At 47.6% G+C, this 20,685-nt stretch overlaps 1 protein-coding gene across 2 annotated transcripts in view; it reads left to right on the top strand.

Annotated features, from left to right (window-relative positions):
• Window positions 1–20,673, top strand: part of GALNT18 (polypeptide N-acetylgalactosaminyltransferase 18) — a 361,106-nt gene extending 340,433 nt beyond the window's left edge. For both annotated transcript variants that reach the window (XM_082844858.1, XM_082844857.1), the window contains one exon: window positions 20,512–20,673. In XM_082844858.1, coding sequence (XP_082700984.1) covers window positions 20,512–20,658 — 147 coding nt within the window. In that variant the 3' untranslated portion in view covers window positions 20,659–20,673. The remainder of the gene's footprint in view (window positions 1–20,511) is intronic.
• The last annotated feature ends 12 nt before the right edge of the window (window positions 20,674–20,685 follow it).

The raw sequence follows: 20,685 nt of genomic DNA, 5'->3' as shown, positions 1-20,685 counted from the left end.
CTAAAGTTAAAGCTGGGCCCCATGATAAGAGTGGAACTATTTTAATGAATCGACAAGGAAACATCTGTTCATCAATTTTATGCTTCAAGGTAAATGTTTCTGTTATAATCATTCTTTAAGCCACTGGACAATAGCTTTGTCATGTTTTCTTCATTCATTCCACCAAAGACTTTAAATTTCTTCAAACTGCAGACATGAGTTTTCTCATATTTTCCAAATGTGATATTCTGGACTATAGCAGGGCTTTCAAGCTTCAGAATCAAGTACGGGGGAGGGTAGCTGCTCTCTGTAGACCACCGTGAAGGCTGGTCATTTGGCTTATCCACTAAAATGTTCATTGCACCCAAGTATCTTCCTTCTGAACAATGCCTTCACATAAGTATTCCCATGAAAGTTTCAGGAAGGTAGGTGGAGGAGAAGGAGCTCCACTTGTGTAGCGTGCAGGGCAGAAGCCGGCACTCGGGCCCCGCCAGTCGCCATCTTGTCAGCACCGTAGCGACCGCCGCACATTTTCTTTTTTTTTTTTGATGCTGTTTCCATACTTAACTTGGTTTCCATTCCAGTTAAGCTCTCTGTGTGCTGTGGCATCCCTCCTGCCAGGTTTAATTGCCCTTATTTAAATTCTTTAATTAAAAGTATTGTGTTTCCAGATCTTGTAGTTTTAAGTATTACACGAATCATTTAGATGACTGGACTAATAAACCAAGCCACTGTGCCCTCCACCGAGGGCGGGGCCAGCCAGGGGCCCTGCATCCAGGCCCCGCCCACTTGTGTGAGGACCAGAGCCTGCTGACAGGTGGCCCTGCTTCCTTCCTTCCTCCCAGGCTCTGCGTTACACACAGCAGCCAGGGGGACCCAGTTAGCATGTCAGTCCGACCCTGCAGTGGCCCGTTCTGTCACCAGGTGAACAGCCGAAGTCCGTTCGCACAAGATGCCCCTCCCTCCCCTCTTGGGCCTCATCTCCCACCCCCGCCCCGTGCTGTTCCCTGCGCACACCAGGGCTCTGCTGGTGCAGGAACTGCACTCTGGGGCACAAGACTCCCCCAGATACACCTGAGCTCCTCCTCGTTCATGTCCTTGCCCAGCTCTCATCTTCTCAGGGGGGATCACCGCAACAGCCTCCTGCTCTCAGCACCACTCCGGTACCCTCACAACCTCCCGGTCTTAGTCCATCCATGCTGCTATAACAAGAAAGGACCAGAGACTGGGAAGCTTGAACAACAGACATTTATCTCCCACAGTTCTGGAGGCTGGAAAGTACAAGATCATGGTGCCAGCAGATCTGGCGTCTCACACCTTCTCACTGTGTCCTCACGAGGCAGAGGGAAAGAGGTCATCCCTCTTGTGACTCTTCTTGTAAGGGTACTAATTCCATCATGAGGGCTCCACCCCTATGACCTAATTACCTCCCAAAGGCCCCACCTCTCATCACACTGGTGATCAGGGCTTCAACATATGAATTTTAAGCAGAAACATTGTCCACAGCACTGCTCTACATTTTTGTGCACAATCTTAGCACCTTTAACACACTATAGAATTTACCATTTGCTCCCCCTCCTGGAATATAGTCTCCACAAAGACAAAGATCTTCTCCTGTTTAGTCACTGATGTATCTCAGTGGGTGGGAACTGCTCCTGGCATGTGGTAGGAACTCATTAAATATTGGATGGATGGATAGATGGATAAATCATGTCTTTGCAGAGAGCTCTCAAAAGAACTAGCCCAACCTGACTCCCCAGAGCCCTTGAAGCTCTTCAGATGACCTTCCACCCCAGGCAATGGGACACCAGCAGCTCTCGGTCTAGTCCACTACCCTGAGGCAGGTGTGGGGTGGGATAAATGGAGGGGAGGGTGTGGCCACTCATCCTAGTGAGGAACAGCAAAGGGGGCAGACCCAGGTTCTCAGCCTGGCTCTACCACTGACTGACCATGTGACCCCCACCTCTCTGAGCCTCAGTCTCCAGTTCTACAAAATGGGGATAATGATCATCTCCACCGCTCAGGGTTATTGTGAAGAACACTTGAGATTGAGTGTGTGAAGCATTTGACACAGTGCTGGGGACATGGTAAATAAGCCTTGACTGTAACTACTTTTACCTCAGGGCCAGAGCCCGCAGGTAGAGGTAAGGATGGTAATACCACCAGGCTGCTCCCAAAGGCGCTGAGCTCACCAGGAAGGGACTGAATCGAGAACAGGAAGGCTCCTTTGCAATTTTGGTGAATGGCATTTGGCCGGAGAGGGGGCGAGAGCCCAGAGTTTGCTCAGTGAGAGAGGCTGAGGTCCAGGAAGGAAGACGGGAGGGAGACTGGCCAGTGGCACCAGCACCAAAAGGTGGGATGGCTCCTCTCTCCGTATCCCACATACGTCCCAAGACGTATACCAGGCCTCCAAGGTGGCCTTACTACTCTATTCTAGAAGATTCTCCTCTCAGAGCCTTTGGGGAGGGTGCTTTCTTGACCTCATTCTCCACCCTCCCTACAGGCCCAGACGCCCTCACTGAGGTTGTGTCTCCTTCACAGCCCTGCTCTTGGCCTCACTCCGTTTCCTCCAGCGCCTTCCCGGAGGCCACACAGCCTGTTTCTGCCTCAGGGTCCCTGTGCTTCCTGTCTCTAGGGTGCTGAGGGCACAGCTGGGCCAGGGTAGGGCCTGGAAAGTGCCATATTTTTTTTTTTCTGTTTTATTATTTATTTTTTTTACATCTTTATTGGGGTATAATTGCTTTACAACGGTGTGTTAGTTTGTGCTTTATAACAAAGTGAATCAGTTATACATATACATATGTTCCCATATCTCTTCCCTCTTGCGTCTCCCTCCCTCCCACCCTCCCTATCCCACCCGTCTAGGTGGACACAAAGCGCCGAGCTGATCTCCCTGTGCTACGCGGCTGCTTCCCACTAGCTATCTACCTTACTTTTGGTAGTGTATATATGTCCATGACTCTCTCTCGCTTTGTCCTAGCTTACCCTTCCCCCTCCCCATATCCTCAAGTCCATTCTCTAGTATGTCTGTGTCTTTATTCCTGTTTTACCCCTAGGTTCTTCATGACATTTTTTTTTCTTAGATTCCATATATATGTGTTAGCATACGGTATTTGTCTCTCTCTTTCTGACTTACTTCACTCTGAATGACAGACTCTAGGCCTATCCACCTCATTACAGATAGCTCAATTTCATTTCTTTTTATGGCTGAGTAATATTCCATTGTATATATGTGCCACATCTTCTTTATCCATTCATCCGATGATGGACACTTAGGTTGTTTCCATCTCCGGGCTATTGGAAATAGAGCTGCAATGAACATTTTGGTACATGACTCTTTTTGAATTATGGTTTTCTCAGGGTATATGCCCAGTAGTGGGATTGCTGGGTCATATGGTAGTTCTATTTGTAGTTTTATAAGGATCCTTCATACTGTTCTCCATAGTGGTTGTATCAATTTACATTCCCACCAACAGTGTAAGAGGGTTCCCTTTTCTCCACACCCTCTCCAGCATTTATTGTTTCTAGATTTTTTGATGATGGCCATTCTGACTGGTGTGAGATGATATCTCATTGTAGTTTTGATTTGCATTTCTCTAATGATTAGTGATGTTGAGCATTCTTTCATGTATTGGTTGGCAGTCTGTATATCTTCTTTGGAGAAATGTCTATTTAGGTCTTCTGCCCATTTTTGGATTGGGTTGTTTGTTTTTTGTTACTAAGCTGCATGAGCTGCTTATAAATTTCGGAGATTAATCCTTTGTCAGTTGCTTCATTTGCAAATATTTTCTCCCATTCTGAGGGTTGTCTTTTGGTCTTGTTTATGGTTTCCTTTGCTGTGCAAAAGCTTTGAAGTTTCATTAGGTCCCATTTGTTTATTTTTCTTTTTATTTCCATTCCTCTGGGAGGTGGGTCAAAAAGGACCTTGCTGTGATTTATGTCATAGAGTGTCTTGCCTAAGTTTTCCTCTAAGAGTTTGATACCTTCTGGCCTTACACTTAGGTCTTTAATCCATTTTGAGCTTATTTTTGTGTATGGTGTTAGGGAGTGATCTAATCTCATACTTTTACATGTAGCTGTCCAGTTTTCCCAGCACCACTTATTGAAGAGGCTGTCCTTTCTCCACTGTACATTCCTGCCTCCTTTATCAAAGATAAAGTGACCATATGTGCTTGGGGTTATCTCTGGGCTTTCTATCCTGTTCCATTGATCTATATTTCTGTTTTTGTGCCAGTACCATACTGTCTTGCTTACTGTAGCTTTGTAGTATAGTCTGAAGTCAGGGAGCCTGATTCCTCCAGCTCCGTTTTTCGTTCTCAAGATTGCTTTGGCTATTCGGGGTCTTTTGTGTTTCCATACAAATTATGAAATTTTTTGTTGTAGTTCTGTGAAAAATGCCAGTGGTAGTTTGATAGGGATTGCATTGAATCTGTAGATTGCTTTGTGTAGTAGAGTCATTTTCACAATGTTGATTCTTCCAATCCAAGAACATGGTATATCTCTCCATCTATTTGTATCATCTTTAATTTCTTTCATCAGTGTCTTATAATTTTCTGCATACAGGTCTTTTGTCTCCTTAGGTAGGTTTATTCCTAGATATTTTATTCTTTTTGTTGCAATGGTAAATGGGAGTGTTTTCTTGATTTCACTTTCATATTTTTCATCCTTAGTGTATAGGAATGCCAGAGATTTCTGTGCATTAATTTTGTATCCTGCTACTTTACCAAATTCATTGATTAGCTCTAGTAGTTTTCTGGTAGCATCTTTAGGATTCTCTATGTATAGTATCATGTCATCTGCAAACAGTGACAGCTTTACTTCTTCTTTTCCGATTTGGATTCCTTTTATTTCCTTTTCTTCTCTGATTGCTGTGGCTAAAACTTCCAAAACTATGTTGAATAAGAGTGGTGAGAGTGGGCAACCTTGTCTTGTTCCTGATCTTAGTGGAAATGCTTTCAGTTTTTCACCATTGAGGACGATGTTCGCTGTGGGTTTGTCATATATGGCCTTTATTATGTTGAGGAAAGTTCCCTCTATGCCTACTTTCTGCAGGGTTTTTATCATAAATGGGTGTTGAATTTTGTCAAAAGCTTTCTCTGCATCTATTGAGATGATCATATGGTTTTTCTCCTTCAATTTGTTAATATGGTGTATCACGTTGATTGATTTGCGTATATTGAAGAATCCTTGCATTCCTGGAATAAACCCCACTTGATCATGGTGTATGATCCGTTTAATGTGCTGTTGGATTCTGTTTGCTAGTATTTTGTTGAGGATTTTTGCATCTATGTTCATCAGTGATATTGGCCTGTAGTTTTCTTTCTTTGTGACATCCTTGTCTGGTTTTGGTATCAGGGTGATGGTGGCCTCGTAGAATGAGTTGGGGAGTGTTCCTCCCTCTGCTATATTTTGGAAGAGTCTGAGAAGGATAGGTGATAGCTCTTCTCTAAATGTTTGATAGAATTCGCCTGTGAAGCCATCTGGTCCTGGGCTTTTGCTTGTTGGAAGATTTTTAATCACAGTTTCAATTTCAGTGCTTGTGATTGGTCTGTTCATATTTTCTATTTCTTCCTGATTCAGTCTTGGCAGGTTGTGCCTTTCTAAGAATTTGTCCATTTCTTCCAGGTTGTCCATTTTATTGGCATAGAGTTGCTTGTAGTAATCTCTCATGATCTTTTGTATTTCTGCAGTGTCAGTTGTTACTTCTCCTTTTTCATTTCTAATTCTATTGATTTGAGTCTTCTCCCTTTTTTTCTTGATGAGTCTGGCTAATGGTTTATCAATTTTGTTTATCCTTTCAAAGAACCAGCTTTTAGTTTTATTGATCTTTGCTATCGTTTCCTTCATTTCTTTTTCATTTATTTCTGATCAGATTTTTATGATTTCTTTCCTTCTGCTAACTTTGGGGTTTTTTTGTTCTTCTTTCTCTAATTGCTTGAGGTGCAAGGTTAGGTTGTTTATTCGAGATGTTTCCTGTTTCTTAAGGTAGGATTGTATTGCTATAAACTTCCCTCTTAGAACTGCTTTTGCTGCATCCCATAGATTTTGAGTCGTCGTGTCTCCATTGTCATTTGTTTCTAGGTATTTTTTGATTCCTCTTTGATTTCTTCAGTGATCACTTCGTTATTAAGTAGTGTATTGTTTAGCCTCCATGTGTTTGTATTTTTTACAGATCTTTTCCTGTAATTGATATCAAGTCTCATAGCGTTGTGGTGGGAAAAGATACTTGATACAATTTCAATTTTCTTAAATTTACCAAGGCTTGATTTGTGACCCAAGATATGATCTATCCTGGAGAATGTTCCATGAGCACTTGAGAAAAATGTGTATTCTGTTGTTTTTGGATGGAATGTCCTATAAATATCAATTAAGTCCATCTTGTTTAATGTATCATTTAAAGCTTGTGTTTCCTTATTTATTTTCATTTTGGATGATCTGTCCATTGGTGAAAGTGGGGTGTTAAAGTCCCCTACTATGAATGTGTTACTGTCGATTTCCCCTTTTATGGCTGTCAGTATTTGCTTTATGTATTGAGGTGCTCCTATGTTGGGTGCATAAATATTTACAATTGTTATATCTTCTTCTTGGATCGATCCCTTGATCATTATGTAATGTCCTTCTCTGTCTCTTCTAATAGTCTTTGTTTTAAAGTCTATTTTGTCTGATATGAGAATTGCTACTCCAGCTTTCTTTTGGTTTCCATTTGCCTGGAATGTCTTTTTCCATCCCCTTTCTTTCAGTCTGTATGTGTCTCTAGGTCTGAAGTGGGTCTCTTGTAGACAGCATATATATGCGTCTTGTTTTTGTATCCATTCAGCCAATCTGTGTCTTTTGGTGGGAGCATTTAGTCCATTTACATTTAAGGTAATTATCGATATGTGTGTTCCCATTCCCATTTTCTTAATTGTTTTGGGTTCGTTATTGTAGGTGTTTTCCTTCTTTTGTGTTTCTTGCCTAGAGAAGTTCCTTTAGCAGTTGTTGTAGAGCTGGTTTGGTGGTGCTGAACTCTCTCAGCTTTCGCTTGTCTGTAAAGGTTTTAATTTCTCCATTCAAATCTGAATGAGATCCTTGCTGGGTAGAGTAATCTTGGTTGCAGGTTTTTCTCCTTCAACACTTTCAATATGTCCTGCCACTCCCTTCTGGCTTGCAGAGTTTCTGCTGAAAGATCAGCTGTTAACCTTATGGGGATTCCCTTGTGTGTTATTTGTTGTTTTTCCCTTGCTGCTTTTAATATGTTTTCTTTGTATTTAATTTTTGACAGTTTGATTAATATGTGTCTTGGCGTATTTCTCCTTGGATTTATCCTGTATGGGACTCTCTGTGCTTCCTGGACTTGATTAACTATTTCCTTTCCCATATTAGGGAAGTTTTCAACTATAAATCTCTTCAAATATTTTCTCAGTCCCTTTCTGTTTCTCTTCTTCTTCTGGACCCCCTATAATTCGAATGGTGCGTTTAATGTTGTCCCAGAGGTCTCTGAGACTGTCCTCAGTTCTTTTCATTTTTTTTTCTTTATTCTGCTCTGCAGTAGTTATTTCCACTATTTTATCTTCCAGGTCACTTATCCGCTCTTCTGCCTCAGTTATTCTGCTATTGATCCCATCTAGAGTATTTTTCATTTCATTTATTGTGTTGTTCATCATTGCTTGTTTCATCTTTATTTCTTCTAGGTCCTTGTTAACTGATTCTTGCATTTTGTCTATTCTATTTCCAAGATTTTGGATCATCTTTACTATCATTATTCTGAATTCTTTTTCAGGTAGACTGCCTATTTCCTCTTCATTTGTTAGGTCTGGTGGGTTTTTATCTTGCTCCTTCATCTGCTGTGTGTTTTTCTGTCTTCTCATTTTGCTTATCTTACTGTGTTTGGGGTCTCCTTTTTGCAGGCTGAAGGTTTGTAGTTCCTGTTGTTTTTGGTGTCTGTCCCCAGTGGCTAAGGTTGGTTCAGTGGGTTGTGTAGGCTTTCTGGTGGAGGGAACTAGTGCCTGTGTTCTGGTGGATGAGGCTGGATCTTGTCTTTCTGGTGGGCAGGTCCACGTCTGGTGGTGTGTTTTGGGGTGTCTGTAGACTATTATGATTTTGGGCAGCCTCTCTGCTAATGGGTGGGGTTGTGTTCCTGTCTTGCTAGTTGTTTGGCATAGGATGTCCAGCACTGTAGCTTGCTGGTCATTGAGTGAAGCTGGGTGCTGGCGTTGAGATGGAGATCTCTGGGAGATTTTCGCCGTTTGATATTATATGCAGCTGGGAGGCCTCTTGTGGACCAGTGTCCTGAAGTTGGCTCTCCCACCTCAGAGGCACAGCACTAACTCCTGGCTGCAGCACCAAGAGCCTTTCATCCACAGGGCTCCTTAACTTGGGATGATTCGTCGTCTATTCAGGTATTCCACAGATGCAGGGTACATCAAGTTGATTGTGGAGCTTTAATCCGCTGCTCCTGAGGCTGCTGGGAGAGATTTCCCTTTCTCTTCTTTGTTCTCAGAGCTCCCAGGGGCACAGCTTTGGATTTGGCTCCGCCTGTGCGCACAGGTTGCCGGAGGGCGTCTGTTCTTTGCTCAGACAGGATGGGGCCAAAGAAGCCGCTGATTCGGAGGCTCTGGCTCACTCAGGCCGAGGGGCAGGGAGGGCCACTGAGCGTGGGGCGGGTCTGCGGCGGCAGAGGCCGACGTGACGGTGCTAGCCTGAGGCGCGCCATGCGCTCCCCTGGGGGAGCTGTCCCTGGATCCCGGGACCCTGGCAGTGGCGGGCTGCACAGGCTCCCCGCAAGGGGGCGTGGATAGCGACCTGTGTTCGCACACAGGCCTCCTGGTGGTGGCAGCAGCGGCCCTAGCGTCCCATGTCTGTCTCTGGGCTCCGCACTCCCAGCCGCGCCTCGCGCCCGTCTCCGGAGCCCTCCCAAGCAGAGTTCCCAATCCCCTCCCCTCGTGCACCAGGAAACAAAGAGGGAAGAAAAAGTCTCCTGCCTACTCGGCAGGTCCCAACCTTTCCCCGGACTCCCTTCCGGCCAGCCGCGGTGCACCAACGCCCCGCAGGCTGTGTTCACGCCGCCAACCCCAGTCCTCTCCCGGCGCTCCGACAGAAGCCGGAGCCTCAGCTCCCAGCCCCGCCCGCCCCGGCGGGCGAGCAGACAAGCCCCTCGGCTGGTGAGTGCCGGTCGGCCCGATCCTCTCCGCTGGAATCTCTCCACCCTGCCCTCCGCACCCCTGCCGCCGCGCTCCCCTCCGCGGCTCCCTAGCTCCCCCACTCCTCCACCCGAAGTCTCCGCCCGTGAAGGGGCCCCCAGTGCGTGGACACCTCTCCCCCCTCACAGCTCCCCCCCGCTGGCGCAGGACCCGTCCCTATCCCTCTGTCTCTGTTTAGTGTTTTCTTTTGCCCTAACCAGGTACGTGGGGGGTTCCTTGCCCTTTGGGAGGTCCGAGGTCCTCTGCCAGTGCTCAGCAGGTGCTCCGCAGGAGTTGTTCCACACGTAGATGTACCTCCGGTGCATCTGTGGGGAGGAAGGTGATCTCCACGTCCCACTCCTCCGCCATCCTCTCGGAAGTCCTCCATATTGTCTTGATTACTGTAGCTTTGTAGTATAGTCTGAAGTCAGGGAGCCTGATTCCTCCAGCTCCGTTTTTCATTCTCAAGATTGCTTCAGCTATTCGGGGTCTTTTGTGTTTCCATACAAATTGTGAAATTTTTTGTTCTAGTTCTGTGAAAAATGCCAGTGGTAGTTTGATGGGGATTGCATTGAATCTGTAGATTGCTTTGTGTAGTAGAGTCATTTTCACAATGTTGATTCTTCCAATCCAAGAACATGGTATATCTCTCCATCTATTTGTATCATCTTTAATTTCTTTCATCAGTGTCTTATAATTTTCTGCATACAGGTCTTTTGTCTCCTTAGGTAGGTTTATTCCTAGATATTTTATTCTTTTTGTTGCAATGGTAAATGGGAGTGTTTTCTTGATTTCACTTTCAGATTTTTCATCCTTAGTGTATAGGAATGCCAGAGATTTCTGTGCATTAATTTTGTATCCTGCTACTTTACCAAATTCATTGATTAGCTCTAGTAGTTTTCTGGTAGCATCTTTAGGATTCTCTATGTATAGTATCATGTCATCTGCAAACAGTGACAGCTTTACTTCTTCTTTTCTGATTTGGATTCCTTTTATTTCTTTTTCTTCTCTGATTGCTGTGGCTAAAACTTCCAAAACTATGTTGAATAAGAGTGGTGAGAGTGGGCAACTTTGTCTTGTTCCTGATCGTAGTGGAAATGCTTTCGGTTTTTCACCATTGAGGATGATGTTGGCTGTGGGTTTGTCATATATGGCCTTTATTATGTTGAGGAATGTTCCCTCTATGCCTACTTTCTACAGGATTTTTATCATAAATGGGTGTTGGATTTTGTCAAAAGCTTTCTCTGCATCTATTGAGATGATCATATGGTTTTTCTCCTTCAATTTGTTAATATGGTGTATCACGTTGACTGATTTGCGTATATTGAAGAATCCTTGCATTCCTGGAATAAACCCCACTTGATCATGGTGTATGATCCTTTTAATGTGCTGTTGGATCTGTTTGCTAGTATTTTGTTGAGGATTTTTGCATCTATGTTCATCAGTGATATTGGCCTGTAGTTTTCTTTCTTTGTGACATCCTTGTTTGGTTTTGGTATCAAGGTGATGGTGGCCTCATAGAAGGAATTTGGGAGTGTTCCTCCCTCTGCTATATTTTGGAAGAGTTTGAGAAGGATAGGTGTTAGCTCTTCTCTAAATGTTTGATAGAAATCACCTGTGAAGCCATCTGGTCCTGGGCTTTTGTTTGCTGGAAGATTTTTAATCACAGTTTCAATTTCAGTGCTTGTGATTGGTCTGTTCATATTTTCTATTTCTTCCTGATTCAGTCTTGGCAGGTTGTGCATTCCTAAGAATTTGTCCATTTCTTCCAGGTTGTCCATTTTATTGGCATAGAGTTGCTTGTAGTAATCTCTCATGATCTTTTGTATTTCTGCAGTGTCAGTTGTTACTTCTCCTTTTTCATTTCTAATTCTATTGATTTGAGTCTTCTCCCTTTTTTTCTTGATGAGGCTGGCTATTGGTTTATCTATTTTGTTTATCTTCTCAAAGAACCAGCTTTTAGTTTTATTGATCTTTGCTATTGTTTCCTTCATTTCTTTTTCATTTATTTCTGATCAGATTTTTATGATTTCTTTCCTTCTGTTAGCTTTGGGTTTTTTTTTGTTCTTCTTTCTCTAATTGCTTGAGGTGCAAGGTTAGGTTGTTTATTCGAGATGTTTCCTGCTTCTTAAGGTGGGCTTGTATTGCTATAAACTTCCCCCTTAGAACTGCTTTTGCTGCATCCCATAGGTTTTGGGTCGTCGTGTCTCCATTGTCATTTGTTTCTAGGTATTTTTTGATTTCCTCTTTGATTTCTTCAGTGATCACTTCGTTATTAAGTAGTGTATTGTTTAGCCTCCATGTGTTTGTATTTTTTACAGATCTTTTCCTGTAATTGATATCAAGTCTCATAGCGTTGTGGTGGGAAAAGATACTTGATACAATTTCAATTTTCTTAAATTTACCAAGGCTTGATTTGTGACCCAAGATATGATCTATCCTGGAGAATGTTCTATGAGCACTTGAGAAAAATGTGTATTCTGTTGTTTTTGGATGGAATGTCCTATAAATATCAATTAAGTCCATCTTGTTTAATGTATCATTTAAAGCTTGTGTTTCCTTATTTATTTTCATTTTGGATGATCTGTCCATTGGTGAAAGTGGGGTGTTAAAGTCCCCTACTATGAATGTGTTACTGTCGATTTCCCCTTTTATGGCTGTCAGTATTTGCCTTATGTATTGAGGTGCTCCTATGTTGGGTGCATAAATATTTACAATTGTTATATCTTTTTCTTGGCTCGATCCCTTGATCATTATGTAGTGTCCTTCTCTGTCTCTTCTAATAGTCTTTATTTTAAAGTCTATTTTGTCTGATATGAGAATGCTACTCCAGCTTTCTTTTGGTTTCCATTTGCCTGGAATGTCTTTTTCCATCCCCTTTCTTTCAGTCTGTATGTGTCTCTAGGTCTGAAGTGGGTCTCTTGTAGACAGCATATATAAGGGTCTTGTTTTTGTATCCATTTAGCCAATCTGTGTCTTTTGGTGGGAGCATTTAGTCCATTTACATTTAAGGTAATTATCGATATGTATGTTCCTATCCCCATTTTCTAAATTGTTTTGGGTTCGTTATTATAGGTGTTTTCCTTCTCTTGTGTTTCTTGTCTAGAGAAGTTCCTTTAGCATTTGTTTTAAAGCTGGTTTGGTGGTGCTGAACTCTCTCAGCTTTTGCTTGTCTGTAAAGGTTTTAATTTCTCCATCAAATCTGAATGAGATCCTTGCTGGGTAGAGTAATCTTGGTTGCAGGTTTTTCTCCTTCATCACTTTCAATATGTCCTGCCACTCCCTTCTGGCTTGCAGAGTTTCTGCTGAAAGATCAGCTGTTAACCTTATGGGGATTCCCTTGTGTGTTATTTTTCCCTTGCTGCTTTTAATATGTTTTCTTTGTATTTAATTTTTGACAGTTTGATTAATATGTGTCTTGGTGTATTTCTCCTTGGATTTATCCTGTATGGGACTCTCTGTGCTTCCTGGACTTGATTAACTATTTTCTTTCCCATATTAGGGAAGTTTTCAACTATAAATCTCTTCAAATATTTTCTCAGTCCCTTTCTTTTTCTCTTCTTCTTCTGGACCCCCTATAATTCGAATGTTCATGTGTTTAATGTTGTCCCAGAGGTCTCTGTGACTGTCCTCAGTTCTTTTCATTCTTTTTGCTTTATTCTGCTCTGCAGTAGTTATTTCCACTATTTTATCTTCCAGGTCACTTATCCGTTCTTCTGCCTCAGTTATTCTGCTATTGATCCCATCTAGAGTACTTTTAATTTCATTTATTGTGTTGTTCATCATTGCTTGTTTCATCTTTATTTCTTCTAGGTCCTTGTTAAATGTTTCTTGCATTTTGTCCATTCTATTTCCAAGATTTTGGATCATCCTTACTATCATTATTCTGAATTCTTTTTCAGGTAGACTGCCCATTTCCTCTTCATTTGTTAGGTCTGGTGGGTTTTTATCTCGCTCCTTCATCTGCTGTGTGTTTTTCTGTCTTCTCATTTTGCTTATCTTACTGTGTTTGGGGTCTCCTTTTTGCAGGCTGCAGGTTCGTAGTTCCCGTTGTTTTTGATGTCTGTCTCCAGTGGCTAAGGTTGGTTCAGTGGGTTGTGTAGGCTTCCTGGTGGAGGGGACTAGTGCCTGTGTTGTGTGGATGAGGCTGGATCTTGCCTCTCTAGTGGGCAGGTCCACATCTGGTGGTGTGTTTTGGGTTGTCTGTGGACTTACTATGATTTTAGGTAGCCTCTCTGCTAATGGATGGGGTTGTTTTCCTGTTTTGCTATTGTTTGGCATAGGTTGTCCAGCACCGTAGCTTGCTGGTCGTTGAGTGAAGCTGGGTGCTGGTGTTAAGATGGAGGTCTCTGGGAGATTTTCGCCATTTGATATTATGTGGAGCTGGGAGGTCTCTTGTTGACCAGTGTCCTGAAGTTGGCTCTCCCACCTCAGAGGCAGAGCCCTGACACCTGGCTGGAGCACCAAGAGCCTTTCATCCAAATGGCTCAGAAGAAAAGGGAGAAAAAGTAGAGAGAATTAGTAGAAGTATGAAGAAAGAAAGAAAGAAAGGAAGGAAGGCGGGAAGGAAGGAAGGAGAAAAGAAGGAAAGAAGGAAAGAAAGGAGGGAGGGAGGAAGGAAGGAAGGAGGGAAGGATGGAAAAAAGACAGATAGAAAGAAGATACAGTAAAATAAAATATAATAAAGTTATTGAATTAAAAAATAATTATTTAGGAAAAAAGGGACGGATAGAACCTTAGGACAAATGTTGGAAGCAAAGCTATACAGACAAGATCTCACACAGAAGCATACACATACACACTCACAAAAAGAGGAAAAGGGGAAAAAATCATAGATCTTGCTCTCGAAGTCCACCTCCTCAATTTGGGATGATTCGTTGTCTATTCAGGTATTCCACAGATGCAGGGTACATCAGGTTGATTGTGGAGCTTTAATCCGCTGCTTCTGAGGCTGCTGGGAGAGATTTCCCTTTCTCTTCTTTGTTCTCAGAGCTCCCAGGGGCACAGCTTTGGATTTGGCTCCGCCTGTGCACGCAGGTCGCCGGAGGGCGTCTGTTCTTTGCTCAGACAGGATGGGGCCAAAGAAGCTGCTGATTCGGAGGCTCTGGCTCACTCAGGCCGAGGGGCAGGGAGGGCCACTGAGCGTGGGGCGGGTCTGTGGCAGCAGAGGCCAGCGTGACGTTGCACCCGCCTGAGGCACGCCGTGCGTTCTCCCAGGGAAGTTGTCCCTGGATCCCGGGACCCTGGCAGTGGTGGGCTGCACTGGCTCCCTGGAAGCGGGGTGTGGAGAGTGACCTGTGCTCACACACAGGCTTCTTGGTGGCGGCAGCAGCGGCCTTAGCGTCTCATGCCCGTCTCTGGGGTCCGCGCTTTTAGCCGCGGCTCGCGCCCGTCTCTGGATCTCCTTTAAGCAGCGCTCTTAAACCCCTCTCCTCGCGCACCAGGAAACAAAGAAGGAAGAAAAAGCCTCTTGCCTCTTCGGCAGGTGCAGACTTTTCCCCGGACTCCCTCCCGGCTAGCCGTGGTGCACTAACCCCTTCAAGCTATGTTCAAGCCGCCAACCCCAGTCCTCTCCCTGCGCTCCGACGGAAGCCCGAGCCTCAGCTTCCAGCCCCGCCCGCCCCGGCGGGTGAGCAGACAAGCCTCTCGGGCTGGTGAGTGCTGGTAGGCACCGATCCTCTGTGCGGGAATCTCCCCGCTTTGCCCTCCGCACCCCTGTTGCTGTGCTCTCCTCTGCGGCTCCGAATCTCCCCCCTCCGCCTCCTGCAGTCTTCGCCCACGACGGGGCCTCCTAGTGTGTGGAAACCTTTCCTCCTTCACTGCTCCCTCCCACTGGTGCAGGTCCCGTCCCTATTCTTTTGTCTCTGTTTATTCTTTTTTCTTTTGCCCTACCCAGGTACGTGGGGAGTTTCTTGCCTTTTGGGAGGTCTGAGGTCTTCTGCCAGCATTCAGTAGGTGTTCTGTAGGAGTTGCTCCACGTGTAGATGTATTTCTGGTGTATCTGTGGGGAGGAAGGCAATCTCTGCGTCTTACTCTTCCGCCATCTTCCCAGCACCCCCCTATTTCCTCTTCATTTGTTAGGTCTGGTGGGTTTTTATCTTGCTCCTTCATCTGCTGTGTGTTTTTCTGTCTTCTCATTTTGCTTAACTTACTGTGTTTGGGGTTTCCTTTTTGCAGGCTGCAGGTTCATAGTTCCCGTTGTTTTTGGTGTCTGTCTCCAGTGGCTAAAGTTGGTTCAGTGGGTTGTGTAGGCTTCCTGGTGGAGGGGACTAGTGCCTGTGTTCTGGTGGATGAGGCTGGATCTTGCCTTTCTGGAGGGCAGGTCCACGTCTGGTGGTGTGTTTTGGGGTGTCTGTCGACTTATTATGATTTTGGGCAGCCTCTCTGCTAATGGGTGGGGTTGTGTTCCTGTCTTGCTAGTTGTTTGGCATAGGATGTCCAGCACTGTAGCTTGCTGGTCCTTGAGTGAAGCTGGCTGTTGGTGTTGAGATGGAGATCTCTGGGAGATTTTCGCCGTTTGATATTACGTGCAGCTGGGAGGCCTCTTGTGGATCAGTGTCCTGAAGTTGTCTCTCCCACCTCAGAGGCACAGCACTGACTGCTGGCTGCAGCACCAAGAGCCTTTCATCCACACGGTTCCTTAATTTGGGATGATTCGTTGTCTATTCATGTAGTCCACAGATGCAGGTACATCAAGTTGATTGTGGAGCTTTAATCCGCTGGTTCTTAGGCTGCTGGGAGGGATTTCCCTTTCTCTTCTTTGTTCTCAGAGCTCCCAGGGGCTCAGCTTTGGATTTGGCCCCACCTCTGCGTGTAGGTGGCCGGAGGGCGTCTGTTCTTCACTCACACAGGGTGGGGTTAAAGGAGCCGCTGATTCGGGGGCTCTGGCTCACTCAGGCCGGGGGGAGGGAGGGGCGCGGAGTGCGGGGCGAGCCTGCGGCGGCAGAGGCCGGCATGACGTTGCACCAGCCTGAGGCGCGCCGTGCATTCTCCTGGGGAAGTTGTCCCTGGATCCCGGGACCCTGGCAGTGGCGGGCTGCACAGGCTCCCTGGAAGTGGGGTGTGGAGAGTGACCTGTGCTCGCACACAGTCTTCTTGGTGGCGGCAGGAGCAGCCTTAGCGTCTCATGTCTGTCTCTGGGGTCCGTGCTTTTAGCCGCGGCTCGCGCCTGTCTCTGGAGCTCCTTTAAGCAGCGTTCTTAATCCCCTCTCCTCGCGCACCAGGAAATAAAGAGGGAAGAAAAAGTCTCTTGCCTCTTCGGCAGGTGCAGACTTTTCCCCGGACTCCCTCCCGGCCAGCCATGGCGCACTAACCCTCTGCAGGCTGTGTTCACGCCGCCAACTCCAGTCCTCTCCCTGCGCTCCGACCGAAACCCGAGCCTCAGCTCCCAGCCCCGGCGGGGGAGCAGACAAGCCTCTCGGGCTGGTGAGTGACGGTCGGCACCAATCCTGTGGGCAGGAATCTCCCCGCTTTGCCCTCCGCACCCCTGTTGCTGTGTTCTCCTCCGCGGCCCCAAAGCTTCCCCCCTCCGCCACCCGCAGTCTCCGCCCGTGAATGGGCTTCCTAGTGTGTGGAAACCTTTCCTCCTTCACTGCTCCCTCCCACTGGTGCAGGTCCCGTCCCTATTCTTTTGTCTCTGTTTATTCTTTTTTCTTTTGCCCTACCCAGATACGTGGGGGGTTTCTTGCCTTTTGGGAGGTTTGAGGTCTTCTGCCAGCGTTCAGTAGGTGTTCTGTAGGAGTTGTTCCACGTGTAGATGTATTTCTGGTGTATCTGTGGGGAGGAAGGCGATCTCCGCGTCTTGCTCTTCTGCCATCTTTGGAAAGTGCCTTATTTGAGTCTCTGAAAGAACACTTTACTTCTCAGAGATCTCTGCCCCCGCCTCTCTCTCGCGGCCTTGGCACGGTGCCCGAGTGCCTGGCGGGGAAGGAGGGGCTGTGGCCTCCCTGTCTTGGACAGGTTTCTCCAAGCCTCAGTGGTCCAGGGCCGCTGAAGCAGCCTCGCTGTTGGCAAGGCCTGGCCTGGCCTTGAGGCCACGCCGAGCAGTCAGAATCCTGGTCTGGCCCCCCTTTCTGCCTGTTGTGCACTTTTTCTGGAGTCCAGATATCCTGACACTGTGAATCGCCTCATAGCCATTCGTTGTTCTGTAGCGGTAAAGGGGTTGCCCATCAGTCCTTTTGCTCAACCTTCAGTCATCAGGGCAGAAATTACGATCTGGCCCTAGAGACGATGGAACCAGGAGGGCAGAGCGGCTTTGCCCCAGGCCACACAGTTGGCAACCAGAAAAGCATCCTCATCCGGCCCTCTCCCCTTTCTGTCTCACCACCCGAATCACCAGCAGACCCTGTGAGTTAGAGAGCTGGGCTGGTTTCATTCCCACCCTGCCTGAACTCTACTCCAGCGTCGTAGGGTAGGACACACGACCAGGCTGCCAGGGGTATGGGAGGGTCAGGGGCGGCTGGCCCCAGGCCCACAGAGGACGCACCAGTGACACAGCCCAGCCTGGGTGTGGGCGGCAGAGTGCTCAGGCCACAGGAACCTGGGCCTGGCAAAGTGACAGGCTGGCCTTGCTGAGAGCAAGCATCACAAGGGATGCCTCTGGGTGCAAAAGTCCAGGCTTTGAGGGACAGAGTGAGGACCCAAGGAGGACCACAGCTTCTGAGGGGACGCCGGCCTCCGCAGTCATCCCATCGGGGTTCCGGAGCGTGATGCGGCCACCGAAAGTGCAGATCCCTTGGCTACGCTGAAGGAGTCTCTTGTCCAGTGGAGATGAGGTGGTGGTCAGTTCTGAGTGACACAAAAACAACTGGAGTTTGTCCAAAGGAGGGCAACCAGGATGGAAAAATGAAACCAGATTGTCCCACAAGGAACTGGGAATGTTTCGCCTGATAGAGCATGGAACCGGGCGGCCATGGGCCTCATCTTCCCCTAGGGGAAGGGACGAGGTGGAGAGGCAGGATCTGATCCCCATGTGGAAACCCGAGGGCACAGGCTGGAACCCCTTGTGGGTTGCCCCTCAGACAAGGATTTTAGTGACGGCCAATGCTCTAAAGATGCCGTGGCCCAGGAAGGGTGCTCGGCCAGGAGGGCTTGGTCAACGGGTAGGCGAGAACGAGAGGCTCGGCCTCCCACGTCTCTTCCAACATGGGGGCCTCTGTGAGCCCCTGCCCAGTGGCCAGTCGTCCCTCTGTCCCCTCTGGGCCTGAGCCTGCAGGCTTCTCTCTGGCTGCACCTGTGGCCCCAGGTGAGCTGCCTTGGCTGTGCTGTGTCTCTGCTCTTGTGTTCTCTTCAGGGGAGGTGCTGGGGGTCGGGGCACAGCGGGAGGCCCTGCTTTACTCACTCCAATGCTTCTGAGGTGCTCTGCGGCCCCCCGGGCCGTGTCGCACACATGGGAAATGAGGAACCGCACCCCCGCCCCCCGACACACACATCCATACGTTGAGCCCTCTGCCACTCCTTCTGAGGGAGCTGGATTTCTGTTTTCAATTTTTTTAGCTGAAGAATAACCCATACACGTATAGGAACATGCAAACATATGTACCAAAATAATTTTAAACAATAATAACTCAGTCATTGAAAACAAAGCCAACACCCATGTACCCACCACCCAGGTCAGGAAATAGCACACTCCCAACCCCCCAGAAGCACCCCTTTGCCTCCTGTCAATCATTTTCCACTCCCTCCTGCCCAAGATACCCACCCCCGACTCCCGACTCCAAGTCTATGGTCTTACTTTGCCTGTTTGGAAAGCTTATGTAAGTAGACCTGGGTATGTGCTCTTTCGCTTCTTTGGCTAACATTGTATTTGTGGGATTTCTGCTTACTGAGCAGAGCTCTAGTTTGCTCATTTTTAGTGCTGAGTAGTATCCCATTATGTGAATAACCACAAGTTGTTTATCCATTCTGTTGATGGCCGTGTGCGTTGTTTCCAGGTTGGAGCTTTCACAACTGGTGCAAACAGTTCTGCCGGATACCCACCGGGGCATGGGGTCGGTGGGTCGCAGGGCTCAGCGGCGGGCGATGCTGCCAGTTTCCCAGGCAGCCGTGGGAATTGAGTCTCAATGTTCTCTTGAGGTGTCAGTGGTCGCCATGGGGACAGCTGTGGCCGACTGGGGATGACTTCCTTACAGAGGAGGTGTGCGTCCCCCTCTCTCGCAGAGTGCTGTTCGCTGGGATGGGCACGGGGGGCAGCTGGAGGGTGGACTGCAGGGTCCTGCTTCTGGAGGGGAAAGGGGGGGGGTCAGCTAGGAGGCTGGTGCCGTTGTCCAGGTTACAGAAGACAGTGGGCCAAATCAGGGCAGGTGTGATGGGATGGGGATGAAGGGACAGGCACAAGGCATGAGGGAGGTGGAACTGGCAGGATTTGGTGCCTAATCAGATGCTGGGGAGAAGGCGGAGGCATCGGTGGAAATGCCTGGTTATTGCTGAGATGGGAAACACAGGAGGAGCAGATTCTGGGGAGAAGGTGAGTTTGACCATACACTCAAGGACCATTAAGCTACAGGGGGCCCACTTATAAGAACCTGCCTGCTTGGGAGGCCAAAGGCCAGTTGAGCAGCACATCTTCGGTGGAACTCAGAGACGCACAGTCTGAGCTGATACCCAGGTGACAACCAGTAGCCCCAGAGTGTCTAAGGCCTGCAGGGATCTCGTGTCTAAGGCCTGCAAGGATCTCACTAAAAGCAAAAATTGGGGGTTTCTTCTTTGCTGCTGTGGGGCTGCTTTGAGAAGCAGGACCTCCCTTCTTTCAAGGGGCTTTGAGCATAAACTGAGTATGCATGGCTACAGAACCTTCTGGGACATCAGTAGCATGGAGGGAAACCATGACTATCCAGGGCTAAGGGAGCCCAGTGCCCTAAGGTAGTATCTAGGAGCCTGGGTTTGGTTGAGGCCAGCACTGATGACTCCAGAGGTCCAGCTGGGGGCAAGGACCCTAAAAGCAGGAGGTCCTGGGCCTCTGGCAATGCTCAAATTCAGGCCAATCATGGAGTGGTCCCAAGGAACTAGGCTTTTCAGAACAGGACCCCAGCCCATGCTTATGGGGAGCAGGACCCAGCCCCTGGGGTGGGAGCTGTAGGAGCAGACCAGCATGCCACACCCCAGCCAGGTAGACGGAAGCGGGGGCGGAGCATCTCTGTCCTCTGTCCTAGCAAAGAACTAGGGGCCTGTGAAGAAAACGGAGACACAAGTTCAGTCTCAGGGAGGAGACCAGCACTTCGAGACAGGGATCCTCGGGCTTCGTGGGAATGCTGACCCCAGACCTCCCGCAGCCTCACAGGATCCCAGACACCTGCACCTACAAGTAATCCCCACCAGCCAGTAGGCCTGAGGCTCCCCCATGCCCTCTGACCCCACTTTCCGCCCCGGCTCCTAGGGAGGCCCCATCCAGAACCGCAAGTCCAAGCGCTGTCTGGAGCTGCAGGAGAACAGCGGCGCAGAGTTTGGCTTCCAGCTGGTGCTGCAGAGGTGCTCGGGCCAGCACTGGAGCATCACCAATGTCCTGAGGAGCCTGGCGTCCTGACCCCACCGGGAGTCATCTCACACCCCG

This window comes from Leucopleurus acutus (assembly GCF_964270905.1).
Source record: "Leucopleurus acutus genome assembly, chromosome: 8".
Lineage (NCBI taxonomy): Eukaryota > Metazoa > Chordata > Mammalia > Artiodactyla > Delphinidae > Leucopleurus > Leucopleurus acutus.
Note: the sequence above shows the minus strand (reverse complement) of the source record. Positions and strands in the feature narration are given on the sequence as shown.